The sequence below is a fragment of the Cladophialophora immunda genome, assembly GCF_000835495.1.
Source record: "Cladophialophora immunda strain CBS 83496 unplaced genomic scaffold supercont1.5, whole genome shotgun sequence".
Taxonomy (NCBI): Eukaryota; Fungi; Ascomycota; class Eurotiomycetes; order Chaetothyriales; family Herpotrichiellaceae; genus Cladophialophora; species Cladophialophora immunda.
In genome coordinates this window covers 296,156-322,548 of record NW_015622545.1, presented here as the reverse complement: position 1 = coordinate 322,548, position 26,393 = coordinate 296,156, and the positions used below count along the sequence as shown (strand labels likewise).

Sequence of the window (26,393 nt, the reverse complement as noted above, 5' to 3'; positions counted from 1 at the left end):
AAGAGATGTGAGCGAGAGAGGAGAGAGAAGGAGAGGGCAAGCCTTGGGCTGGAGAGCTGGGAAGTCCGCATTAATATCAGCCTCGCCTCGCGCTCCTCCGATAAGTATATAATCGAGGTAATATGTATGTGTGCAAATTTATCCATGACCTCTACTTACTTGACGACGATGGAGACATAGATGTCCACGAATAGATGGGCTGGAAATCAAACAGCCCTTATTGTTCATGGTCATAAGATACCCCTGGCCAAAGTCGCACCCGCTTGGAATTGTTTCTATACAGGCAGAGACAGGTGGAGACATAGATAGGCATTCCTCCTAACCCTGCAGGAAATCTCCCGCCGCCTTCCTCCACGCCATCAGCACTTTCAACTCCTCACCCCCGTACCCTCCCTCAATGTCGTCTTTGATATCAAACGCCCCTTCGGGCATGATAGCAAACGCCCGGCCTAGAATTAAATGTGGATGCTGGGGTCAGATTCCGGACCAGCAGACGTCGACGAACAGGGGACACATGGGAAAGGGAAGAAGGCACCATAACAAACACAGAAAAAGCTAGGTAGGGACAAAATCTTACCGTGCAACGTCTCGTCGAGGGCAATCCGCCCCACCGCCTGTGCACACGTCTCCTTGCTCGCGAACGTGATCCCCTTGCCGTCCTCGATCCCCATTCCCTGCAGGGCTTCGAGAATTGGTGCGGTCATGGGCGTCTTGATGGCCCACGGCGCCACCAGATTCACGCGGACGCCCATCTCGTCGCGGATCCGGCGGCGGAGAGCGCGGAAGAGTCCCCTCGTGCCGAATTTGGAGGTCGTGTAGGCGATGCTGTGGTCGTCATCCAGGTAGCCTGCCAGCGAGGAGATGAAGACCAGAGCCTTTGTGGGAGTGGTGGAAGGCGCCGAGGACGAAGGGAGAGGCTGCGGCGGCTTGAGTTGGAAGTAGTGCAGTGCCAGAGCAGCCGAGTAGTAGGTCCCTTTCAAGTTGATTTCGAGGCACTTGAGCGAAGGGGCCACCGGCGGTCGCTCGAGCGTCACTTCCTGGCCGCTGCTGGTGGTGGCCTTGACATGGTCAATGAGATTCTCCATCGGATCGACGGCGGCAAAGGTGGCCACGACGTCGATGTCTTTTGCCGGCGAGAAGGACATGGCCTGCTGAAATGCCGCCGCTTGACTCTCCCAGTCGCTCACATCGCAGCGCACGTACTGAACGTGCTCGCCTGGTTTGGTGAGGGTGCTCTCGTCCAGCGGGGGCTGGACATCGGCAATGGTCACGTACGCGCCCTTTGAGGCGAACAGTTGTGCTGTTTCCAGTCCCAGACCTGATGCGCCGCCCGTCACCAAGACACTCTTGTCCTTGAGACCTGCAAGGTCGATTGGAGAGAGGAGGCTGGTCATGCTGGATACGGGTATTCGAAGCCGCCGTTCGAGCAGTCAAGACCTAGACCGGGGGGAGTCTTCAACTGTCAATATGTAGTTCTTAGTGTGTTTCTGGTTCGCACAACAGGGCCCCATCTCGATGTTACTCTGTCTGATAATAATAGAGACTCGTATCTTGGAGCTGGAATAAGTAACGCCGTACCGTTTCAGCTGATGCCCACCTACCGACTAAACCATCATCATGGGAGGATTTTCCTGATAACCATCCAGACTAGGCCCGAGGTTTGATCAGACCAAGGTTTCTCGGCGCAAGGGGCGGCCTGTATCGCTTTGGGAGCATTTGATCGAGCTGAAATGGTAGCGCGGCAAGGCAGATGTCATCACTAGCCCGACTTGATATGTGGTAGTCATGTCACCCTACTGTTGGGTCTTATCACTGGACCACATAAAGAATAAACAAGGCGGTTGACGCAATAGAATAGGCTAGAACGACTACGAGGACCCCCCGCGAACACGTCCTCGGGGGCTCCGAATAGGGTCACTCGCGGGAACTTGCGCCAAACAGCTCGGCAAAAATAAAAGTTCTATATATTTTACATCCTCCAGAAAACCCTGAAAATCCTTGTGGGAGGATGGCCGAGCGGTTATGGCGTGTGACTCAAGTGAATTTCTCGAAAGTTCCTTGGCTTCTGGACAACAGGGGCTTGTTTTCTCATGGGGAAACCCGCGTGGGTTCGAGTCCCACTCCTCTCAACTGCAGGAAGTTTTTTTTCCCTTGTCACTTTTTTTTTCCTTGCAGTGAGGAGCAAAAATCCAAACAACCAGCAGTGTGCCGAGCGCGCAACGACAGAACAACAGCGAAAAACAGCTAGGCTAGGCACACTGGCTGGTTTTTTTTTTTTGGATTCTTGCTCCTCACTGCTCTTGTAGATTACCGAAATCTACCGAAGTCGACGTCTTTGCCGGGCATCCGTCAACATCACTGACAAATAAGGATGATCTCCCTCGACTTTCTGAGCTAGGCTTCTCGCGTGGATCGTTCTCAACACACTCGTCGGGACCCGGACGAAAGCCATATGGAAAGCCTCGACGGCTGACCAAACCCGGACACGCATATGCGGGTGTGTGTGGGACATGACAATATGCGAGTCGAGTTGTGTTGAACAAATTACTATTATTCAGAGCCGACAGAGTCCCCTATCTTTGCAGCTCGCTATATTTTCCGCCCCCTATCCTTGCGCCCCATAGACGAGGATCAATCGCATACTGTCCTTCCTTGATAAAGGTTAGGTAGGCCGGCGCAATATTGAAGGTACTGGGTGAGGGTTGCTATGATGCATAAAGGCCGTGAAAGTGCCCATCTGGCACTCCTGTGATATCAGTGATACTCGGTCATGGAATTGTTCCTCGTGGCTGCGCGGTCACAGCTGGAGCAAAAACCTGGTTCGTCCTTCCATCAACCCTGCAAGGGCTTTCGGGCTCTTTCGTACTCCTCAGCCCTCTCCACCTCCTTATGCAGTTCATCCATTGACACAGTCATGACCACAGATTGAAGACCCGTGTAGTTGGTCACTTCTCCACGAAGAGCAAAGTCCCCAAGCGACAGAGATAATCCGACTCGGGCGTGGGGGTTCTTGATACCGTCCTGGTTTCGGATTTCCTGATTGATACGGTCAGTAATAGAATACAACAGACGAGAGATCATGCCAACTGACCACGCTGTCGTCGCAGGCGACGCTTTCGAACTTCCCGTCCTCACCAAATTTGGCTCTCCAAACCGAGACGCGTACCACTCCGTTCGCCATCGGATAGTCGAGGTCGATGCAAATGACAGTTCGGATCTGACCATCGCTCAACTCGACATATTCTCGTGCAAGGTTTTCTAGAGCTTGTGTAGTCTGCGAGACCGCAACTTCGCCAACCAGAATTGGGTAATTGGGGTTCTCCGGGTTGGTGATGGTCAAGTCAGGACGACGCTGGGTCTCGCGCCTATCGTACCTGGACCGATAGAGGACACGAGCAGAGCCGGTGGCACTGAGATTCGAGGCAAATTCGGCAATAGATGGTTCCGGGTGTCGTTTTGCCTGATCGATGAAAAGAATGAGACGCCCAAAGAGATAGGAAACAACGTGTTCGTGTCTGTCACCAGCCATTCTGAGCGTCAGCGTTTCGTGGTCGCTGGAATAGTCGTATCTGTGGTCTCGAAGTCAGTGATTTGTCGGGCCCAGGACATTCAGCACCGAGGATACAAAGACACGTACTTCAGCTTTCCGTCAGCGAATTCACCAGACTGCACCAAATCCTGAAACTTTTGGAACTGCTCGATAGGGAGGTGGAATTCGATACGGTCGGGCACGTCCAGGCGGGACTTTTGGGTTCGGAGCCAAAGCAGGACTTGTCGCAGTTCAGTCTTGTAGTGCTCTTCGGGAGGTGCAGGGAGTGAGTCCAATGAAGATGGCGCGGCGCCTGCGGTTGTGATGGATTGTTGGCCATGTACAAGGAGTGACTCTGAGTCCGAAGGGGGGAGGGGTGATATGGAACTGCTGTTCAGGTCAGAGCGGTCCGCAGCGATTCTCTCGGCCTGACTCTGTTGGAGCGCAGAGGCCAGAGAACGATCACGGTGTGAGCCTTGTGACTCCTGCGCAGCCATCATCAAAACTTGGACCTCAAATACCACGTTGTTGTTGTGGTTAAGAAAGTGGTGGTTTGATGAGGACTGTGAGCATTTATACGAAAGTATCTGGTAGTGGGCCAATCGGTTAAACTTTGGAATCTACGTTAAAGCAGCGACATTTCTTTCACGGGAGCGAGCAGGTTTGAAGATGCTCTGAGGGACCTCGTACAGTAACCATCAATCCAAAGGGCATTGAGATGGCGTCTTCTCTGTCAGACTATGCCACTTCTTTGACTTGGAGGTCATGAAAACGTCTGAAACATTCAAAGGGCACAAAAGCGTTGTATAGCAGTGGCTTCCTCTGCACCACCCAACACATTCTCAGACGTAAGGAATGTTCATTCATGTGGGTATTATCTATCTCTCCTGGCATAAGACGTGTCTTGTCTTGCTCGCCTGGACGCCTGTTCTCCTGTCCCCTAAACCACTATCCGCTAAATAGCAGTAAGACCTCTTTGCTAGTAGGAAGTCTTCGACAATTTGTTCCAGAAATGAACAAAGACATCGAGTTGGAAAGGTCAAATGCACAAAAAGATCAAGTCCGGACACGCAAAGGCCATAGCTATCGACGATACCATGCTCCATCGTAAAAGTACATGTTTAAAGCCATGGCAAAGCGGATCTGCAATGGTCACCTCATTAAAGAAGCTGTGAACCTGAAAGAGATTTGGAAGATTGTGATTTTAGAAAGCCATGCCTGAGCCAGGTCCAAGCTTCGACGGGCCAGCAGGAGAGTTGCGCTTCTCCCTGACATTGCTGGCAGAGTTGCTTCTTGGTCGATTTGCTGCGGCCATTGGTGGTGGACCTCCACGAACACCGTATGGTCCAGGCGACATGCTTCGACCTGGTGGTCCCATCCTCGGGCCTGGAGACATCGACCTCGGCCCTTGATTGAAGCCTGGGCTCATCGGTCGCCGCATTCCAGCCGGGCTCATTCTTCCGTTGGGGCTCATTGGTCTCCCAGCGGGACTCATTGGGCGCTGAGGGCCGCCGCCGGTTCGGGGACCACCAGCAGGAGACATAGGGCGAGAGCCCGGTCCTCCAGGTGGTGGCGGTCGAGCGTATTGGTTAAGATGAGATGGCTTAGGCTTGGACGGTTTGGCGGCAAGGCATGTTCGGGGGACCACACCTTGCTGAGATCGATCAAGTCGGATGCAGAGCGCCTAGGAATACATTAATGAACTTGTCGAATACAACACAAATATTGTCACTTACCCATCCATCATCGTACTCGTGCAGTAAACGAACCAGTTGGCCGTTCTTCAACTCAAGTTCGTCATCCATAGAGGGTGTGAAATCCATAAGAACTCGGTAGACATTGCCTTGAGGCGATTCGGATCCAGAACCGGTGGCGGAGGATAGAGCTGGAGAAGCAGGCGCCGAAGAAGCTACAGAGGAACTCTGCTTTGACGTAGGCCGCGCAAGGGGAACGGGAACAGGGCCAGGAGGCGGGGCAGGAGCCGGAGCGGTTGCAGAGGCCGGGAGAGACACTGATTCTGTGGCTGGTGCCGCCGAGGGAGCTGGAGCTGATACCGAAGATGCGATGGAAGCTGGAACCGGTTCGGGAGCAGAAGCAGCAGATTGACCTTCGCGCGGCGCAGGGGTTGCCTTGGTCTCGGCGACTGGAGCGGGCGCGGCGGCAGATGTAGCAGCAGCAGCAGCAGCACCACCCGTGACAGCAATGATAGGAGCAACAGGAGCCGCTTTCATAATGGGTGCTGTGGCACTAAGCGGGCCAGGGCCTTCTGTGGGTTTCTCGGGGTCTGCGAACGGATTCTTGGGATCAGCAAAAGGGTTGTTCGGATTGTCATCCTGGGATGGACGAGTTGGACTTGGACCACGAGGACGAGTTGGGCTGGGGCCGCGCGGTTGCGGCGAGGGACTCAAATTTCGAGCAGGGCCAGCAGCAGGGGCAGAACCTGATTCTCCGATGGTGGTGAGTAGGTTGCCGGCGCTGAGTCTGCTCTTAGAAGACGCCCCCATGAACTCGGGCAACATTCGAGAAACAGGCCGTAGACTTATTCTTGGGGCAGTTGAACTGATTGGCGGACTTCTAGTTGCCATCTCAGTGCTGCTGATTCCGGGGGCAGGATTGTGTTTCTCATTGTCTCCGATAGCTTGTGCTTCACGCTCACGCCTCTTCTTCCCGAGCAGCCACAGCAAAAAGACAGCAATAAGGCCAACAATGGCGATGACCGCAATGGCGATACCTGCTTTTGCACCTGTTGACATGCCAGAATTCGAAGTTGGCGAAGAATCGGGGGTGCCGGTGGCCGCCGCTACTGCGCCGCTGTCAGTGTTTGACACTGAGGAGAAAGTGGTTCCAGAGGCATTGTCTCGGGTTGTCGGCGCAACCAGGGGAGTCGCTGTGGTCGGTGCAACACTTGAAGCACTGGACGGTCCGGTTGTGGGAGAAGAGGCACCAGCAGAAGCCGTGGAGGCGGCACTGGGACTGGATTCCTGCGCAGTTGTCTGGGCGGCAGAAGAATCGTCACCAGTGAGAGTGGTATAGCCTCCGATGACACCGGTAAAGGTTGGCTCTGCTGTGACATAAACGACGGAATACACAGTGCCCCCATCGGTGATGGAATCTTGACGCCTGGCCAGCTCCACCACCCTGTCGTGAAAGTTCATTTTCATCTCTCCTAAGTCCACTGTCTACAGCACTCGGCTTTGATGACAGTAGTTCTGACAACCCTGATGCGGCGGATTCTTGATCGTCGCCGGGCAAGTTCAAGGGTATCAAGCAGAGCTGCGCTGGTGGTTCGAGATGTGGGTTTCGAGGACGACAATGTACAAAGGAGTGTGTCACAGCGCGGCTGGAATCGTTCGAGGAGGGAATGATTTGGTGAGGAAGGGTAAAGGAGCGGCCAGTGATGAATTGTCGATAAAAGAGGGGCGACAATTCACACTCAGAGAATAATAGGATGGAAGGGAGAAGGAAAGAATCGAACGGATGTCAACAATGGACTCGGCGGCGTCAACGACCTTCAAGCAGAAGATGCGCGAGGTAGAAGAAGAGAGAGAGAGAGAGAGAACCGAAGCTAGAGAGCGTAGGAGCGGCAGAGTGGCAGTGACGCCGTGGTGAGATAAGAAGGACACAAGGGAAAGTGGTTTGACTGAAGCTGTTTCATGCGTGGGCGCAGTTGCGACTGGGCATGGCATGGGAGAGGGATGGAGCGGAATGATTAAACGCAGGCCAGCAGGGACCCCTAAAACACATGATTGGTGTGCCTGGATTTAGACCTCATTAGCCCAAGCCACCATAACGCCTCCCTACGCCCCAGGCCCCAATCCAGTTTAGGCGGCCCTGTACCTGCAGCTCTAGTGGGAGATGAGCGAGATTGCTCCTTTTCTCAATCAAGGTTACTCCGTAGACCACAGCCACCACGGCGCCATGTCGCACATGATTGTGCCAGTCCGGGATCGGTGACAGTCTAGGTTGCAGCATGTGCTTTTCGCAACCTTTGTCTATCAATTTGGCGATTTCGACGACTGGCAGCTATGTGGGAGAGTTCATCGGCACGGACTGCTCGGATGCGTGGTGGAGGACGGGTCTTGGATCTATGGACAATAGCCACGAGAAATATCAAAGAAGCTCCAGCGCGCGAGATTTGCCGACAAGGAACAACCAGATAAACGCTTCAGCATCCAATATTTCCACATGAAAAAGTGCTCCGCTCTTGTCCCACCCACCGAACAAGATCCCTCTCACTTTGTAATTCGATCTTTGTCAGATGGTCAATGTTGATTTGTGATTCGGTAGGCCTTTGTTTTCGATCTCCGTCCTGTTATCGATCGCCTGTCGATCATTCTCGCCGTTGGCGCAGTGCATCGAGTAAAATACCCTCATAAGCGCCTGCCATGAGGACCGACCACAACTTGGCCGTTCCAGGGAAGACTTGAGAGCAAAGAGGCCTCCTCGTATTTGCTCAAGATCTCTCACAACAAGCTGCGGTCTCTAACGACGTCATCATCACCTCCCAATGACGGATTTCAGCTCGTGACGCAGGGCATCTTGCGCGGTCAACCTCCTGGTCTTTTCGTAGCACACAGTCCTGGAGACAAAATCAATGGCGGACACTGGAGCCCCAGAGAGAATGTCATTCCACGGTTTTGCCGGGTAGTCCTGAAAGCGCATCTTGCCCCAGTCACGACAAGCTCTTGCAGAGGGCCAATTGTCGGCACCGGGCGTTCCCAGTGTCGTGAATATGGACCGGATCAGACTCAGCTCGCTTCCCAAGGGTCCGGCGTCGAACAGTGGATAGTGGCCCTCCTTCACGATTTCTGCGACGACACAGCCCGCTGCCCACATGTCCAACGACGTGTCGTACGCGTGATCTCCGAAAAGGATCTCTGGTGGACGATAGCAGGTCGTCCCAACATCAGTGATCTTGGAATCCGCCGGCTCCGAGTCCTTGTCATCCGGAGACCATGCGATACCGAAATCAATCAGGTAGACTGGCCCCGTCATCGACCTTAGCAGGATATTGGACGGCTTGACGTCTCTATGGATCATGCGCAGTGCGTGAATATGTTCCAAGGCGCTGAAGAGTCCGTCGAACACCATGCTTGCCTGCTTCTTGTCCAACCTGCCTGACCTCAGCAGATTCTCCAGATCTTGCCTAAGGAAAGGGAAGACAAGGATGAACTTTCCTCCTGATTCGTGGATGATGTCTAGGAGAGGCACCACATGCTCATGACGCGCCTTGACAAGCAACCGAGCTTCTCGTTCCGAGTTGTGGGGCGGAGCCATCATTGCTGGATGAGTAACTTTCAGGGCCACTATTCGAACGGTGGACGTTGCGTCCTTCGCTTGCGCTTTAAAGATGGTCGACGTTTGCCCATCGGTATGGTAAGTTGCGAATTCGTAAGCTCCAAAGCTGGGTCCTTCATGGTTCAATATCTCGGGCTCTTCTAGAGGCTCACACACGTCCGAAGGCGGAACATTTTGCGTATGTGAGGCTTGTAGGGCTACTTGAAGCTGTCTTTGGTACTCTTCCTGTGGTAGTTAGCGGTGGATCGATGAGATATTTGGAGGTATCGAATACCGGAGAAGAAGCCGACTGCAGGATTTCCCCCTCGAGATCTCTCGCCTTGTTGCGAGCAGCATCGCCGTCATTGCCCACTGAAATGAAAGCATTCGTCCTGCTTCAGATTAGATGGAACAAGGAGCTGGCTGCTATGCTTACAGAGAGACGATGTTGCCCAGCCTCTCGGTGAAGCTGATGTCCACTGGCATGTTGATCTGTGGGCTCTAGAGAGAAGTCGTGCACTGTCCTTGTTGGCCTGTGCTTGTATCCCCTGGGGATTTTGTAGGATTCGGTGGCATAGGACTGAATGCTAGGCCCAGAATAATACCCTCTCGATGGTGTGACAGTTCATCTTTCAGTAAGTCCACCTACTTAGCGAGCAGGGTCGCATCGGTCATGCAGCGGTCAATCGCAGCTGTACTCCGTAACCGGTTGCAGACACCTATTCCGCATATCTTGAGCAGGGGCGAGACGGAGGATCGTGTGAGAAGCTGACAGCCGTTGAGAATTCTCCGAAGCGAAATGTGGAGAGTGGAAGGGTGAGTTGTCGACACTGAAGCCTCAGCGCTTATGACTGGTCGCTGCAGTACACCGAGTACGTACCTGGGTATGTAATCGCGACCCGCCAAATACCGAAGAGCTTCCAGACCATTTCCTTCTCCTCTGCTTCCTCGACACTGCCGACTCCACACCTCATCCGATTTCTTGTATCTGCCATGCCACTTTGTCTTTGGATACATCTGGGTTTGTTCACTTGAATAGAGCGTGTTTAATGCTTGGACCATCTATACACAATGTCCACTACGGATTTCCAGCGGACTGAATATCTAAATCTTCTGGTAAGACCAGCCCTTCAAGACCCGTGAGCCTCCGACTGTAGAGAGAAACTTACCGTCTTGTTTGCGCCAGGCCTCGTTGCAACCGGAGCAAGCCGTAAATATCCTCAATGACCGCGTCACACTCATTACCAAGATCAACAATGACATTGCCGATTGGCTTCAGGTTGGTCATTTTCGTGTAACGCTTTGACGGCGACATTGACACTGGGTCAGGAACGTCGGAAGGTAGAGGAAGCCTACGTCGCTGGTCTGCGGAAGCTTGCGCGAAGGCCACAACAAGATGGCGCTGTTGCTCTTGGGTATGCATTGTTCCGACCGCTTGTGTACGGTTGCTAAAGCGACGCAGCATCTTCCAGATGCCCTGGCAGCGCATCGTCTCTGGTACTGAGAATCTCGCGGCTTCCCACGAAACCCTTGCGACTAAGATCGAAACCGATGTCGAGACCCCCTTGCGCAGTTGGGCGACACGCAACAAAGCAATGCACGGCTTGAATACCGCTCAGGCGAACCTGACCTCGATTGCAAAGGAGCTGTCCAGCGCGCAAAGAAAGGCTGCAAAAGGTGGAAGACGGGCCGACACTGCCAGCACCACGGTGGAAGATTCCTCGCGTCAGTGGGAAGCCCAAGCACCCTATGTCTTTGAACAGTTACAAGTGCTGGATGAGATACGAGTCAACCATCTGCGAGATGTCCTCACACAGTTCCAGACACACGAGGTGGACTGCATCGAAAAGAACAAGGTCAGCGCGGAGTCGTGTCTGAACGCACTGCTCAACGTCGAGACAGCGGACGAAATAAAGACATTTGCAGCACGGGCCGCCAGCGGAGGAGCCGGTCCTCTGCGAAGGCTCAGTTCAGCGACAGCTGGTGGGAGACCGACCAGTTCCTCACTCCGTGCACCACCGACACCGCCGCCACCTCGAGGCACGTCTGAGGGACAGAACCAACGCTCGAATTCTTTCGCCGGCCAAGACAGACTGGCCCCCCGTGAGTTTGATCAGGTTGTTGTTCGACGGGTTCTAACTGTGCTATAGTGCCCGATGCTCCTACGCCGCACAAAGAGAAGAGCAAACTGGGTGGTCTCAAGCGTCTGGGTACTGTCATGAACAGAAGGAAGAGCACTGTTCCACCAGTGCCTCCCACAGAAGAGAAGAGGAGAACGCGATTTGTGCCGTTCAGGAGGGGAGATTCATCGCGAAGCTTTCAGGATTTGGAAGAGTCAGGACAGGATCTTACACCAGCTGCGACGCAAGATCGGCCCACGTCTTCGGTCTCTCAAGATCGACGGCATGACCTGCCCATTCGCGACATGTCGGAGCCGCCGCTGCCTCTCCCTTTGACAAACGGAACTACGCAGCCACAAAGTCCTTTGGAATCACAACCATCAGTTGCTCCCACTCAGCCTGGCCTTGCGGACAATATCAACCCGCCACCAGCTCAATTTAGTAATAACCCCTATCAACAAGCTGCGTTTCAACCGCCGCCTGTTGCTGAGACGGTGAACCCCATGGTCCAGGCTCAACAAGAGGCTGCCTTGGCTTCTGGCTCAGTGGATGAGTCGGCTCGAAATTTCATGATCCGGGATAAGCCGATTGAAGAAGACGAAAGCGAAGCCCAACTGGCGATGAACAACATGGCCAACCAGCTACGTTCTCAAGCACAAAATGCCGGCATTAATCGTGTCCAAGGCAGTGTAAGAGGACGAAGAGATGTGCGAAACACAATGTACATCCCAAGCAGCACCGAGGCACTACCGCACACAACTCGTGCTCCTGCGCCTGTGGCGATACCAGAAAACGCCGCCCCGCCCGAGGGTACCCTCGCATCCCCTCTGCAACGACCACCAGTAGTGGGAGTTTTGCACGACGATCATGCTGCAATGGGCTCCGACACGGCCTCAATGCACTCATCCAGAAGTCTCGCTGGCCCGAGTCCACATCCAGATCTGCACGAGCCAGGCCTCAACGCTTCTGTGATCGAAACTGTGCACTCTTGGTTTACTGAGACCGGCATCAGCAGGTCCTTCGTCCTCGGTGAAGTGGCACTCGCGTGTAACCCGACCGGTCTTAACGATGCCGATACCGAAACCATCCGCATCCAGCATTTCGAACTCCTCGACAAGGTTGCCGCGAACCCCATATTCATGAGCCAGATCAAGGCGCCTGAAGACTCCACAGCTCAAGCCGAGGAACGCGCAGGCTGTTATTCCGTGTTGGCCTCTTCGCTGCGACGACCGACGCCCATGATCTGCTTGAAGTACCAGCTGCACATGGAAGAGAGCAATCTGGCTCGATACAGCCCGGTGTTGATCACCCCAGCGTGGCAAATTGTCGAGGGACAAGTGAGTGTGATTGTGTTGTACAGTCTCAACCCTGTCTTTGGCAATGAGCCGGTGACACTCAGGAATGTGCATATTAGCGTGAGCCTCGACACCACTGGAGAAGGGACTGGTAAAGCCACGTCGGCAATGATGGCGCCAACCCAAGGTGCGAGTTTCCGGCGCAAGACATCATCGGTGGTGTGGCGCATGAATGAATTCACCGTGAAACCCGAACAAGAGCGCCTTTTGGTTCGGTTCGTGACCCAAGGCGGCCTGGCGAAAAAGGGCGGCGTCGAGGTGAAATTTGAGATTGTTGGACGAACGGCCAGCGGCGTTGGAGTGGAGAAGCTGGTTGTCAGAGAAAACGACCCCTTCGCCGATGATGGAGGGGCGGTCGAGGACACAGAGGTGGTGAAGCAGAGCTGGGAAGCGGTGCCGACCAAGGCGAAGCTGGTTACTGGACGGTATACCGCCACCTGATGAATGCCCTCCACCAACTTCCCCCTCCCATAGGCAGGGCAGAGATCTAGCTGGAGGGCCTGCAAAAGAGAGGAGACTTGAATCTGGAGGGCGGCTGGGAAGAGTTGTATAAATTGGATACCGGAGCCCCTGCATCTTTTTGCTCTATATAATGAATGACCAGCGGGAGAGCCATCATCACATCACAGACCGTCACAGACCATCTATACAGCGCATACCAACGGATGTTTATCTGCCTTTGCTCCATTGAAAACATGTCGATTTGGGATTCTTACTCGCCTCGTGGTTGTGGGAAGAATCATCATGTACAGTCTGTAGGTATCTACGCACGCCGTCTCCAGGTACTCTAGTAGCTCTCCTCCCAGCTGCCCAACTAACTGCTGTACTGTTCCCGTTTCTGTCAACAATCGCAGTCGGAGTCACCAGAGCCTATGCCGCTTCTCCGTGCCCGTCCATAATAGCGACAACGTGGATCGTTAGCGAATCGTTTTCTATTTCGGCAATAGCACACCCCTCTCCTTGTCGTAACTCGCCACCTCCTTAACCAATGCCACAAACTCCTTCTGCTTGTCTTTGGGATGCGCCACGACCTTCATAAGATCCTTGACAGTTATGCCTTGGGGCGGGATCGCGTTCTTGATGTCTTGTGCCGAGGGGAATGCTACCGGCCTAGGAACACTACCACCGGCGGAGGCTGGAGTTGGGGACGCTGCACGCGAGGACGGTTGAGCTGGTGGTGAGGCTGTTCCTGCCGCGCCCGTGGGAGGCGGAGAGGCCGACATTTTGAGCTTGAGGCGTCGAGCACGACTGCTGTCGGACATAGCGGCCGCGTCGGTGTCGGTGTCTGATCCGGCTCCCATGGGACTTGCGGCCCCAGCCCGCTTTCGTGCCTTCAATGCCGCCAATGGGTCCAACGTCTGCGGCGCAGAGGAGCTAGGCGGAACATTGGCCGGGGACATAGGTCTCGAATGGCCCGGCGTGGGTTGAGTAGAAGGCAGATGTTTCGACTTGAGCTTCTTCTTCCGCGTCGAAACGTCCGTGCCAGAGGCATCAGAGAGATTTGGAGAGCCAGGGCGTTTCAAAGAGCGAGTCGATGTCGATTTCCTCATGCCACCTTCTTCGTCGCGGTCAGAACCTCTCTTCTCTTTCCGACCCGAGGGTGTATTGGCGCCCGAGGACAGAGCGGATTTCTTGGCCTCTGCTTCTTCTTCCTTCTTGATGTTGGCCAGACGTTCACGCTCGATTCGCTCCCGTTCTTCCTCGCTGTCGGTCTTTGCACATTGTATTAGCGAGCATGCCTGATCGTGTCCAAAAGGTAGAACTCACAGAGGATGCATTTTCCGAATCACTACCATGATTGTAATTCCGCTCCCGCCTCTCCAGTGCTTTTCTCAGGTCCCGGAAATTCTTCTTCCTGGCCTCTGCTTCCCGCTTTTCTCGCTCTTCTGCCTCATCATACTCCTTGAGATCCTTGAAATCAAGGAAATTAGCTTGCAACTGATCTTCCTTGATTCGTTTCTCTGCGAGCTTCTCGTCCTCATCCTTGTCTAGGAACAGATCGCCCTCCTCGTCATCGGCAAAGTCATCTTCGTAGTCCAGGTCCGCTTCCTCGCCAGTCCTCCCTGCATCGGCTGTTGTCCGAGCTGCGCCAGAAAAGAGTGCCCTACTTTCTCTTGCTGCGCGCTCTTTCAAGGCTTCCTGGATGCGAGCTTCTCGGTGGCGGATCAGCCACTCGGGATCTGAGCCTCCCTTTTTCATTGCTGCTTCGACTTCCTCAATCGTCATCTTTTGAAGATTCTCCCGTTTTGGCTTGAACTGGTAGACTTTTTCGATTGGGATGATTCGAAATTTGCCGGTTGAAGTATCCACTGATGGCTCGTAGACAAAGGCGGCGTTGGTGCTGACAGAGCCGATCTGATGATGCCCAACGAAGCAATGCTTGTTATCGAAATCTTCGAGATGCCATGGCAGCTTCTCTTCATAGTTGTTCTGGATTCGACGCTTCTCTTCGGCCGAAAAGTCTGGTCTGAAGACTTGTTGCGTTTTCTTTTTGAAGTTCAACTTCTTGCCGGTATTTTGGGACGGAGCTATTTGCGCCAGGTTCGCCTCACGCTCCTTCTGCCGGGCTTCCTTCCGCCGATTCAACTCTTCTCTCTCTGCAGGGTTGAGCCCATCCTTTGGTTCTGGTTGCTCTTCCTCTTTCTTGTCCTGCTGATGGCCCGGAGGAGGGGCGCGAGGATCGCGTCGATGCAGACGGACTGGTTTGGCAAACTCGGATTCATTGCGAATGTCTATGGGTTTGTCGCCAGGGAGCTGGAGGATATGATACCTGAGGCCGTTGAGCAGATCTCTCTTTGTTGTCACCACTTTGTAGTCCGTGTAAGAAATTCCTTCGGCTGCAACTCGAGGGTCGCTGAAGCCACTCACGCGCTCACGATCTGGAAGAGCTGCTGTGGACGGAGAGGCCGCGCGTGGAGGCAGCGCAGATACGGGCTGTGACTTCGGAGGTGGATGGCCGTTGAGGTTGACGGGAGGAGTGAGGTGGCCGTTCAGTTGAGGCTTGGTCACGGTCGGTTTGCTCCTGGGGCCTTTGAAAAAGGGATCAGATACAGGCTTCTTGCGTCTGACGATAGGAGGAGCGCCAGGAGGACGGGTTGCAGGCACTCCAAAGGGCGCGGAAGTTGGATTCATTGCTGATTCTGGAGCCTGCGTTATCACAGCATTGATGCAGCCGAGTATTAAAGGAAAGGGACAGGAATGCTATGAAATGATTCGGTGATTTGCAAGTCCAAGAACAAAGGGAGTCAGTTGTGGTCGATAGAGATGATAGCGATGTAGTGAATGAGCCGTGAAGCGGTGGTGTTTTGGAATGCAAGGGGCAGCTTCAGGTTTTGCCGTCATGCACACCAGTGTCCCCCCGCTAACTTGCCCTGCCTGGAGGTGTCGTGGGTGCCCTACCTCTTCGTGTTAATGGGTGCCGTAGAATTAACCACTAGGCTACTAGGCTGGGAGGTGGGTGCCAAGGACATTAGCCGATGGGGCGCCGGGCGGCTAATCAGGGTGCGCGTTAAGGGGGAAGGGAGCCCTGGGGGCACCTATATTTTCACGTAGGCCAATTCTCTGCGACGGGCTGACGCATCTGCGGGCAAGGACGGGAATAGGTTTGAACTTCACTCACGTATTCAACCCCTCGTTCTTACATCCATTCACTCTCACCCTGCACCCTAATGAATCTTTTGATCTCACTCACAACCACTGCTCACGGATTCGTTCAAGTTTTCACCTACTTTGAACGGGCTTCTTTCGCTTTTGCTTGCTCACTGACCTTGACTCGATGCCGATGGAATCACCTATTCCTTGCCAAGACCACCGTTGTCGCGAAATGTTGTGACCTTCATCTGAGTCCTGCCCGCGATTTCACCAGGAAAAAGCATGGATACCCCAGGAGATCAGTCTGGCTTCTCTCCTCATGTCTGGAATCGACTCAATGAGATGGCACAACAGTCTGCACCTCGCGCAAGAGGTGGCCGTCGTCGTGGCCAAGGCCAAGGCCAGACAAGAGCTGCCTGGCGACATCAAGATCAAGAAGAGCAACTTCGTCCGGAAAGTCAACAACCCGCCTCCTCATTCACCGTGAACTATGATTCTTTTCCACCACTGGGTTCGCAACCGCCGCCTCGTGGGAGGAGCAATGCTACTTATCCGCTGAGATCCCAACATCCTCCAGACCCCCAAGCTCAGAACTTCCCCGTTGCACGCCATGGCACTCCCAGAGAATATCAAGAACGTGCAAGAGGTAACTATCGAGGTTCTCGCGGCTCCGGTGTGCCGCAACGCCAGCCACAGCATCATTTCCATTCAGAACACCAGCCACAGTTCATGAACCCTGCCGCATTCCACACTAATGGCCGACCTCCAACACACCCACACCGTCAGCTGTACAATCCTAATGATACTATGCACTTTGGCGCAGCACAGCAACAGCGGTCCATGACGCATTTGGTCTCGATGCAAGCGGACTACCTCACCAGCGTTGGGAGAAGGGCGTATGAGGCACACAAATTTGGCCAGGAGGAGCGGGATGTCAAGGAAAATTTCCGACGCACTTTGGAGAGTATTGCGAGACGTGCATTAGGTGCCGAATATCCAAACTTGAAGCAAGACAATGTCAGATTGAGGTGCTATGGCAGTCTTGCCAATGGCTTCGCGCTAGCGGGATCCGACATGGATCTCCTTTTGTCACTACCAAACCTCGAAGGACCCGAAACAGAAGTCAACATGAAGCCCACGAGCGACGCCAAGATAGCATCAGATGATCAGGAGGACGAGCAGGCCTTCAAGACTGACACTGGTCGTGTCTTGGAGAAAGCCTTCCTTGACCACGAATATGGAGCCAGGCTTATCACTAAGACGCGTGTCCCAATCCTTCGCATTTGTCAGAATCCAACCCCGGAGCTGCTCAGCAATCTACGAGAAAACCGCGCCGCGTGGGAAGAGTCCCACCGTGAAAGGGTGGTTGTTGAGTCGGGCCCTCCAACATCAGATGAACCTCCTCCGGAACTAGATTCGGTTGGACAGGCCTTGAACGACCTCAATCTAGGAGAGACTGCACCTGCGAAAAAAGGCCGTCGTGGTAATGAGGGTCTAGAGTTCACCGAGGATTGTGGTATCCAGTGTGACATCAACTTCTCCAACTTCGTGGCGCTCCACAACTCGGCCATGCTTCGAATCTACCAAGGATTCGATCCGCGAGTCAGAGAAATTGGGGTCTTTGTAAAGATATGGGCCAAGACCAGAGACATCAACACACCATATCGCGGCACTCTATCAAGCTATGGCTGGATTCTCATGGTTCTTCACTATCTGATGAACGTTGCAAAGCCACCTGTCATTCCCAATCTACAGTATCTCGCCAAGATTGATGATTCATGGCATCCAGAGAGGGCGATCGAGTTGTTCGAGGGATTCGATATCCGCTTCGTCCAGGATCCCCAAAGTCTGAAAGAAATTCGAGAAGACATGGCTGCAAACCTAAACAAAGAGCCCGTAGGCCAATTGCTGAGAGGGTTCTTTCAGTACTACGCAACCTACCAAGGCTTTCATTGGACTCGGGATGTTATCTCGATCAGAACAAAAGGTGGTCTCATTTCTAAGCAAGCCAAAGGGTGGACTGAGGCCAAATGGCAACAGACACAGACGAAATCAGTCCGTCTTCGGTACCTGCTAGCGATCGAGGATCCATTCGAGATCGAACACAACGTCGCACGCACGGTGGGACACCATGGCATAATCGCGATACGAGACGAGTTTCGTCGAGCGTGGTCAATCATCAACACAGTCGGCACGGATCAGGCGATTCCTGTAGAGGAGTTCCTCACCCCTGTCACAGAGCGAGTTGACACATTAAGAAAAGACTTGGAAGCCCGTAAGGAACGACAAATGCAGATGAGACAGGAATTGGAGGCTAAGGAGAAAGCACTGCTTCGGAAACGGGATGAGGAGTTTCCAGATCCACTTACAGATGGTACGTTGGGAGGTTCTGATTTGGGGAATTCCGAGACCCATGTGCGTGCAGGAAGCAGGCGTTGGCCGTCAAAGTCGAAGCTGACCTCGACAAACCACCCTCAGGACAGGAACCCGCCATTGAAGCCACAGACTTGGCGACAGAGAAAGGTATTAGCCGAAAGTGACGACGAAGAAGATTCAACCAACCATACTTATGAAAATGCAGAAGAGCAGGAAAGTATTGGTAGTGCCGCTCCATCAATCAAGGCCGAGCCAAAGGATTTATTCACTTGTGTGTCAGACGTGCTTCTTGCCAATGGCTACGATCACGCAGGGAATCCTGTTGCCTGGGATATTGACACCCAGGATGGACGCTGGCTCCACTGGAGAGACGTGAAAGCGAGGAAGGGCACGTTGAGATCATTCTCAAACCCAATGCTGCGAAAATTAGATGAAGAGTGTCCCTATGACCCTAGACGACCAGATCCGTACATCGGCAAACCATATCGCAATCAAAGGGAGAAACTAGGTTACCAGCAAGCACCATGGCCTTCAGGCAGTCGGAATGGGGGAATAAAGAGCATGGTTGCATCTGTCCGTCCTCATTTTGTCGAGGATAAAGTAACAGCACCGAGGATGGAGAGCGGTGTTGGGCCGCAAGGCGTGCCAGAGGCTGACGTGAAGGCGGAAGCGGGTGAATTATATGAGGCAGACACCCATGAAAAGAGCAAGGCCGCATCTCCGGAAAACGCAGACAACAAAGCAACATATCAGGATCCGGCAGGCCAAGTAGGGGTAAACATCCTATGGGACAGAAACACCATCGGTGGCCGCTGGCTTCGAAGGCGAGATGCACCCATACGTGGTGGAACGGCGGAGCACCACCCAGTCTCTCGTTGCGCAGAAATTGACCTTGCTTTTCCTTACAAACCGGAGATGACCTGGAAAGAGCGAGAAGCGATGAACCAGCAATTACGACAACACTACAAGCACAGTATTTTCACTTCCAAGCAGCGCAATCCCATGTCTCGACGGGTTGCAACAGAGACGCTTAATACTGAAGTCAACGACCGAGCTCGACCATCAGGGCCGGCTGAGACAGCAGCGTCTGCCATGCAGACAAACACTCAGAAGTCCGCTCAGGACATGGAGGAAGCAGCAAACGATCTGAGTTCCGCACACATTGACACATTACCAAGCAAGCCGCTTCCTCCTGAAAGTCGCCCTTCTCCTGATAGCATATCCGAAAGAGTGCCATTGACACCTCCGGGTGGTTCTCGAATTCCAAATTTGGACTTTCTACGCACCCAGCGACTCGCCTTCTTTTCAAAGCTTCCGAGTTCCCTGAAAAGCGGCGTTGACACGAATGTTGAGCTCTACACCGGGCCAGCAGTTGCGAGCGAAGCACATGCATTGGTCAACGAACAATTCCGAACACCCATTCCAGCCAGCCACATACCTAACGAAGAAGTATGTGTGGTGGGAGATTCTCACCGCTTGAAGGCGAAAGCCTTCTCTGGAAAAGCAGACACCCAGTCTCACTATGCTGACGAGTCATCAGCGGTTATGGAGTCGGAAGAGACCCAAGGCACAGAGAATTCATCGCTTGAGGTCCCTGCCACATTGTATCCCCACCTCGACAGCAGCAGACGACCACGAGATGAAGATCCCAACATTCTTCCTATCCCCTTACATCCCGGCTTTTGTTTCGATCCACGACAATTGGAAGATATTGCTGTCATTTTAAGAGGCGGCAATGGATGTGCTAGGGACGGGGCTCAATATCATATTGAAGAGGAATACGAATGGGGTGGTGGAGGTATGATGGGATGGAAGACGAGCACCGGACCGCAGCTTGCTGGTATGAGCGGCGGCCACACACCCTACGAGGCTGGCAGCGGAGACGAACAAGGATTGCTTGCAGAGCTCCCAAGGGACCTGGTTTGATTTTTAGCCACGAGTACTGATTGTGAGTCTGAGGCCAGCACGGGCATCGAGACTCAGCGAGTGCATCATTGTCATCATCAGGCAGGGATTCGGACCAGCCAGGGAGGTAGCCATCGCCAGCTGGATAGCGAATGGTGGGAGAAGGCTTCAAGCATTGCACTATTGTTATCTGGCAGAGACCAAAGATCAAAAGGCGATAGACTTCAGAGCAAGGAGCAAGATATCATTACGGGCAGCCAGCGAGGAACCTATGGTCCTCTACTCTTCTCAAACGTCTATATAGACTTGGCCAGGAGAGTGGAGGGACAATCGCCTCTCAGCAGTCGACATCATGGCCATTCGGTATGAGAGTACTATTAATGGATAGATTTTGCTTTTGAAGCGTTTGGTCTCGTGCTTGAAGCTGTTCTCTCCTTTATCCCCCCTGTGGTGTGTTGTTTCAGCTTCGTCACAGATTGCAGGCCCCTCATTGGCTGCAGAGACGCTGAAACCAGGAACCTTGCACCCTCATCCTGCTCGCACCGTCGTGACGGGCACATATCTTCTCCATCTCTCGGCAATCAGATCTTTTTCTTGTCTCCGTATGCTCTACTGTACCCGAGACTGCCTGTTCTCAACCTGACCGTCTCCAGTCTATTGCCAGAGCGAATCTTCCGAGAGTGAAACCTGGACAGTCTCATCCACGGGCGGACTAAAGACAAGTCTTTGGGGAAGGCAAACGCTACTTTAAGGAAATCCCAGGACTCTACAAAGCAAGAGGCAAAGAAGACCAAGAGATCAATAAAAAACAAAGCGCGAGAAAAAGGACAGAGGCAAGGTTAGCAATCATGGTGTTGAAGCGGACGACAAGATCCTCTAAATTCCATCCCAATCCCAAGCATCAGCAGCAACCCAGCCCGTCATGGTCCCGCCACATCACGCTGGACCTGCTGCTGCTGATCCTGGCCAACTCGGTCTTCCACCCGTGGATCACGCTGGTCTTCTACCTGTGCCTGGCCGCCGTGCACAAGCATCGGGAACCCCTCGCGTACTACACGCTATACTACACGGCGTTCCTCGCCGCCGTCGAGCTGGCCGTCTTCCTCAACCACCACCTCACGTACGGCAGGTGCAGGAACGTTGTGTGGGAAGACGAGGTCGTGATCATCACGGGCGGCGCGCGCGGGCTGGGCAGAGTGCTGGCTGAGATGACCATGAGAAAGGGCGCAAGGGTGGCGATCTTGGATGTCCAGGAGCCCGACGAGGACGCGCACGAAGAGATGGAGCGCTGGGATCTGGTCTGGGAGGTGGTGGACGTGAGTAATGCCCAAGAGTTGAAGAATGCGGTGGACAGGGTTGTTGAGGAGGTAGGTTGGGACAGACTCTTATGTTCTCTTCTGTCTTTGTTATTTCGTTCCTGGGCTCACGATAGATGTCAATCAGCTCGGCCCGCCAACCATCCTGATCAACAACGCAGCGACATCCATCAATGGCCTCCCTCTGGCCGACGACGCTTTCGTGGAGACCCCAAAATCCTTGTCTCCTAAACAAGCCACCAAAACCTTCACTACCAACGCCCTCGGCCACTTCACCACCCTTTCCACCATCCTCCCGATCCTACTCAACTCATCCCAGGGGGCACATATAATAACAATTTCCTCGATTCTCTCGCACCTCGCCCCGGCTAAATTGGCCGACTACAACGCCTCGAAAGCTGCCGTCTCGGCCCTCCACAACACATTGTGTCACGAGCTCCGCACCTGTCCCGATCCTTCTGTCTTTCACAAAGTGAAAACCATCCTGGTCGAACCAGGTCAGTTATCCACACAGCTGTTCGCGGATATCACGCAAGTCCCCTTTTACACGCACTTTTTCGGACCGGTGTTAGAGGCCAAGGACGTAGCCAAGGAGATTGTGCGGCGGGTGGAAAGAGGCGACAGCGGAGTGATTCGCATGCCCTTCTACGCCAATTGTGTACCGTTCCTGGGCGTGATGCCGGGATCTGTCCAGAGGGTGGTGCGGTGGTGGAGCGGAATCGATCGGGCGATTGTTGCGAGGGAGAAGGAAGCCTGAGACCGCCGGATCTGAAGCGGCCGGGAAGGAATGAGTCTGTCGTATGATATACCAGCATTTGGAAAAGTTTCGACTCATCTCTCGCATTCGGCTCATTTGTCGGCGCCTACGGCCCCGCAGGTGTTGTGCTTGTGCTCCCCTTGCTCGTCCCGTCTAGTCTCATTTCCTATATCAGACGCATGACGGTGGTTTCCTAATCATCATCATGAATCGTGATCCCCGATTCTTTCACCACTTCTGCCACCCCAAAGTCCGAGCCTTGCTCTTCTTCTTGGCTCCCTTTTGGTGGGATCTGCAAACCACCCGCCTTCCTCTTGACCCCTTGGGCCTCTCCAAGGTCAAGACCCTCCTTCGCTCCATTCACGGCGCCATCCGTCTGTTTCTCTTTGTCCTTTTTTCCCTTTCTCCGACCCCTGCGCTCCCGATTCCGTCGGGTCTTCTCTTCGTCCCTCTCCCTTCTCTCCCGTTCTTCTCGCTCCCACTTCTCATCCTCCTCCTCCTTCTTTGCCTCTTCGTCCATGGCGCGCAATCTCTCATACTCCCTGCGTCTACTTGCCTTGTACACGTGAAATTCACCGGAGCCGGCACCTGCGCTCGAGCCTTGGACGTTCGCGACGATTTCAGGGGGTGTGGGCAGCGGTTTCTTGACGCCGTTCGAGGAGGGGGGCAGTTGGACTGGTCGTAAGGGGTCTAGGAAGAGAGATTCCACTTCATGGGCCTGCTGCGAGGTGGCGCGGGCGTTGGGGTTGGAAGTATAGGCGCCCCGAGCGCGTTTAATCGGACGGTGCGAACGAGGGTCGGCGGAGGTGGGGATGGCCTCCGGAATAGGCTCAGACATCTTGCCGAATGGTGAAGGCGCCTATACGCGCTGTTCAAGTATCTAAGAGTGCTCGGCGTGGTCGGGTGCGTTCAGAGAGAAAGGCAGTCTCGAAAGACACTGCGCGGTGCAACTGCAGAGTGACGTACTTTTCTCGGCGTCAAAGAGCTAATGATTTGCAGTAGCTATCAACTACGGTGAAGCACAATGATCGCTTTTTGTCAAAGTCCTGGTGTCCGTCAATCCAACTTCACTGCCCCATATCCTACACAACAGTATCATCGCACCGACCACTGGACCACTGATAGCTGATTTTCGACATTATTGGCCCAGGCTGGCTCTCACACTCTATGATGCACCGGTCATAGGAAGAGGGGCGCATTGGACAGTTCGTGCAGTTACGCCTAGCCCTCGACATGCATCCGAAAGGTACGGGATCATGTTTCAAAAGAACATATGAGGTAGGCCGCTGCTGCCTTACTGTTTGAGGACTTGGACTGAGGAAGCTTCAGAACGCATTGAGGCTCCTCGAAACCAGGAGAAGGAAGACAAGGCCCAAAAATGTGGCCAGCCCCATTCTCAGTCCTCATGCTGCCGACAAACCACGAGCGGAAGCTCGTTCTTCCTTGCGTGGGACGCCGAGCATAGCAGGTATGAGGAATTGGCTGCAAAAGATAGGCTACACGGTAGGTCTTGAAGGCTTTTGTTCAACTCCAACCACACCTCTTCTAACAAACATCGAAGGACGGGGATGTAGCGGCCTTGAACATTGTACACGTTGCTGGGACAAAAGGAAAAGGCAGTACCTGTGCATTCACTCGGTCTTTACTGCAAGAATGGGGGAAACGAACGGGGTTTCCCACCAAAATTGGTCTCTACACTTCACCAGATCTGACGTCCATTCGAGAGCGGATTCAAATCAATGGGCAACCCATCTCGGAGGATCTGTTCACCAAGTACTTTTTCGAGGTCTGGGACCGGTTGTTCTCACGGCAGGATGAAGTGGTGGCCGAGGACGAGAGACAGCCTCGGTATCTGCAACTGATTGCATTGCTGGCCATCCACACCTTTTCTCAGGAGGGAGCCCAAGCAGCCATCTTTGAGACGCATCATGGTGGCGAGTACGACGCTACAAATGTTGTTTCTTCACCCGTCGTGACTGGAATCACATCCATCGGATTAGATCATCTGGCGCAGCTGGGACCTGGCATCGAGGATATAGCTTGGCACAAGGCCGGCATCTTCAAGAACGGCACGCCTGCTTTCTCTGCTCCACAAGTGCCCGCGGTTGAAGCTGTTCTGAGATCCCGGGCCGCTGAGAAAGGCGTTCAATTCGAGGTTGTCCCTATCCGTCCTTCTCTACCTCCTAATGCGAACGCGTTGCGTGCGCAAGTGCAACGCATCAATTGCTCCTTAGCCATCGCTCTCGTCAACGCTTTTGTCTCCCGAAAAAGCCCGTTCGAGGAAAATACGCTGAGCGAGCAGGACATCCAGAGGGGTATCGACAACTTCTCATGGCCCGGCAGGTTTGAGGTGATCAAGACAGACAAATGTGCTTGGTTCCTCGACGGAGCTCACAACGAACTGAGCATTGGACAGGCGGTCAAGTGGTTTGCTGAGATAACGATGTCGTCTTCTGTGTGCGATTCTAGTCAACAAGGTCCTCCGTGTATGATCATCTTCTCTCATATGTCGGAAGAACGGGATGGCGCGTCGTTGTTGAGAGCATTGGCGAGTGCGGTCGAGCGGAGTGATATCCATTGTCCTGAGATGGTGTTTACAACGTACCAGGAACGACGTGATGGGACAATTCGACCAGGTATGCAATAGACTGGCGCTCCAAGTTTGATACTGACAGAAACTAGATAAGACTTTGAAGCCTCCGGATAGCATACTGACGGATCTTCCGAAACAGTACTGCGATCTGTGGCGATCGATCTATCCCACTGCCAGGACCCGATATCTACCTTCGATTGAAGAAGCATTGGAATGCGCCCACAGCGCCAGCTTGCAGAGAGACGGTCTGCAAGTGCTGGTGACGGGTAGCTTGCATCTGGTCGGTGGTGCGCTTTACTTGTTGCAACAGTGGAAAACAGACGAACATTGATCGGACATGCCATGGAAGTCCTATCGGCGTTGCAACTGAGGTGACCATTGAGACAAGCAACTTTTCCGTGCATCCTGGAATCCAACTGTGTGCCTTGAGACTCCGGCCGAACTATTATCACCCATCGCACCAAAGCTTTCAGAAGGTCTTACCTACCTTGAGTAGTTTGGTTGGGATCAATCGTCCCTCGGCCAAAAGACGCTGTCCTCATTGCGCGTTTCCAGATGGAATACGGCTGCGACTCCTGCCGTGTTGCCCGACATCGTACAAAGCCAATATACCTTCGGGGACCTCAGAGTTATGCCATGACGATGGAGTGCAATACTATCACAGGACAGATTATACCACTGGACATCTGAATCATACCGTCTCTGTCGTCTGACCGGACAGGTTGCTACGGAGACACTAGAGGTTTTGTCCTTTGCAGACGAATAGCTACAAAGCTGCCCGACGACAGCGACAATGACCATAGGCCTTGCTCGGGCATATTCATGGGTGGTCAACCGTGACAGTCATGAAAGTCTGTATAGAGTAAAGGGTACACGTCCATTTGCCGGCCTGGACTTGTCTCGCTTCGTCAGCCTTGGAGAGCGAGCTGGCGGGAGGCCTGGTCAGACGGCAGAAGGCCCCGTAAGTGACCTACTTACCTGATAGGCAAGTCTCTCTGACCGCTTCTAGGGACTGAGGAGCAGGGAGAGTAAGCAAAGCACACACCCCTGGTGCCCCAACATCACTTCTTCCAACTCTAGCGGCGCTTGGGATTGTTATGCCAGACTCCGCGAACCGAGGCTTGGGTCAGCCAGCCTCTTCCAACCCCACACGAGGACGTGATATACCCGACCAGGCCGAGTATTGCCGTGGGAGAACTACCTGTCCTACTCTACTCTATTCGACTCTCTTCATACATACATACATACTTGGAAGGGTACGAGTAGGCAGTCGGACGTCAGTGCGCGCTTTAAGCTCAGCTCCAGGCCGCCTTGTCCTGTGTTATTTTTGGACTGTGCCCCAGGCCTCAAGTGGCCGTTGTATCTTGTTCTCTACTCCGTACATTGTCACCCTTCTCCTCCCATCATCAGCATTCCCGTGCCTCTACTATAGTTGAGCCGGGTACTCTCCGTCTCTTTATCTTTTTCAATTTCGAAGGCGCGCTGTTGTTTACCGTACATAAATACGTATTGTCGATAAATACCCTCGTCGTGATTCAGACCCAGCCAGACAACCACCAAAAAACCCAACAACC

The 26,393-nt window shown here is 53.6% G+C and overlaps 10 protein-coding genes and 1 non-coding gene across 11 annotated transcripts; 5 read left to right on the top strand and 6 right to left on the bottom strand.

Moving 5' to 3' along the window:
• Positions 1–114: 114 nt before the first annotated feature.
• On the bottom strand, positions 115–1,450 carry PV07_08482 (uncharacterized protein). The gene is made up of 2 exons (XM_016395650.1): positions 578–1,450; positions 115–449 (listed from the first exon to the last, which is right to left on the bottom strand). Exons 1-2 carry the CDS (start codon positions 1,392–1,394, stop codon positions 319–321), a joined length of 948 nt encoding a protein of 315 aa, XP_016245506.1. The 5' UTR covers positions 1,395–1,450; the 3' UTR covers positions 115–318.
• A 552-nt stretch (positions 1,451–2,002) lies between these two features.
• On the top strand, positions 2,003–2,129 carry PV07_08481. The gene has a single exon. It is a non-coding gene; the product is annotated as a tRNA-Leu (tRNA).
• Positions 2,130–2,524: 395 nt separating this feature from the next.
• On the bottom strand, positions 2,525–4,063 carry PV07_08480 (uncharacterized protein). Its single transcript, XM_016395649.1, has 3 exons — positions 3,638–4,063; positions 3,092–3,569; positions 2,525–3,036 (listed from the first exon to the last, which is right to left on the bottom strand). Exons 1-3 carry the CDS (start codon positions 4,027–4,029, stop codon positions 2,833–2,835), a joined length of 1,074 nt encoding a protein of 357 aa, XP_016245505.1. The 5' UTR covers positions 4,030–4,063; the 3' UTR covers positions 2,525–2,832.
• Positions 4,064–4,283: 220 nt separating this feature from the next.
• On the bottom strand, positions 4,284–7,149 carry PV07_08479 (uncharacterized protein). Its single transcript, XM_016395648.1, has 2 exons — positions 5,266–7,149; positions 4,284–5,213 (listed from the first exon to the last, which is right to left on the bottom strand). The coding sequence occupies exons 1-2, from the start codon at positions 6,688–6,690 to the stop codon at positions 4,734–4,736; spliced, it is 1,905 nt and encodes a 634-aa protein (XP_016245504.1). The 5' UTR covers positions 6,691–7,149; the 3' UTR covers positions 4,284–4,733.
• Positions 7,150–7,251: 102 nt separating this feature from the next.
• On the bottom strand, positions 7,252–9,585 carry PV07_08478 (uncharacterized protein). The gene is made up of 3 exons (XM_016395647.1): positions 9,243–9,585; positions 9,102–9,198; positions 7,252–9,052 (listed from the first exon to the last, which is right to left on the bottom strand). Exons 1-3 carry the CDS (start codon positions 9,290–9,292, stop codon positions 8,027–8,029), a joined length of 1,173 nt encoding a protein of 390 aa, XP_016245503.1. The 5' UTR covers positions 9,293–9,585; the 3' UTR covers positions 7,252–8,026.
• Positions 9,586–9,673: 88 nt separating this feature from the next.
• PV07_08477 (uncharacterized protein) lies at positions 9,674–13,061 on the top strand. The gene is made up of 5 exons (XM_016395646.1): positions 9,674–9,922; positions 9,993–10,085; positions 10,136–10,221; positions 10,269–10,909; positions 10,957–13,061. Exons 1-5 carry the CDS (start codon positions 9,878–9,880, stop codon positions 12,720–12,722), a joined length of 2,631 nt encoding a protein of 876 aa, XP_016245502.1. The 5' UTR covers positions 9,674–9,877; the 3' UTR covers positions 12,723–13,061.
• On the bottom strand, positions 12,794–15,670 carry PV07_08476 (uncharacterized protein). Its single transcript, XM_016395645.1, has 2 exons — positions 14,049–15,670; positions 12,794–13,993 (listed from the first exon to the last, which is right to left on the bottom strand). Exons 1-2 carry the CDS (start codon positions 15,411–15,413, stop codon positions 13,214–13,216), a joined length of 2,145 nt encoding a protein of 714 aa, XP_016245501.1. The 5' UTR covers positions 15,414–15,670; the 3' UTR covers positions 12,794–13,213.
• A 202-nt stretch (positions 15,671–15,872) lies between these two features.
• Positions 15,873–20,552, top strand: PV07_08475 (uncharacterized protein). Its single transcript, XM_016395644.1, has one exon. It carries the CDS (start codon positions 16,155–16,157, stop codon positions 20,172–20,174), a length of 4,020 nt encoding a protein of 1,339 aa, XP_016245500.1. The 5' UTR covers positions 15,873–16,154; the 3' UTR covers positions 20,175–20,552.
• A 152-nt stretch (positions 20,553–20,704) lies between these two features.
• PV07_08474 (uncharacterized protein) lies at positions 20,705–22,273 on the top strand. Its single transcript, XM_016395643.1, has 2 exons — positions 20,705–21,520; positions 21,597–22,273. Exons 1-2 carry the CDS (start codon positions 21,002–21,004, stop codon positions 22,224–22,226), a joined length of 1,149 nt encoding a protein of 382 aa, XP_016245499.1. The 5' UTR covers positions 20,705–21,001; the 3' UTR covers positions 22,227–22,273.
• Positions 21,525–23,146, bottom strand: PV07_08473 (uncharacterized protein). Its single transcript, XM_016395642.1, has one exon. The coding sequence runs from the start codon at positions 23,062–23,064 to the stop codon at positions 22,420–22,422; it is 645 nt and encodes a 214-aa protein (XP_016245498.1). The 5' UTR covers positions 23,065–23,146; the 3' UTR covers positions 21,525–22,419.
• A 313-nt stretch (positions 23,147–23,459) lies between these two features.
• On the top strand, positions 23,460–25,150 carry PV07_08472 (uncharacterized protein; the record flags this gene model as incomplete). Its single annotated transcript, XM_016395641.1, has 4 exons — positions 23,460–23,504; positions 23,556–23,729; positions 23,788–24,862; positions 24,909–25,150. 4 exons carry the CDS (start codon positions 23,460–23,462, stop codon positions 25,148–25,150), a joined length of 1,536 nt encoding a protein of 511 aa, XP_016245497.1.
• Between the last annotated feature and the right edge of the window lie 1,243 nt (positions 25,151–26,393).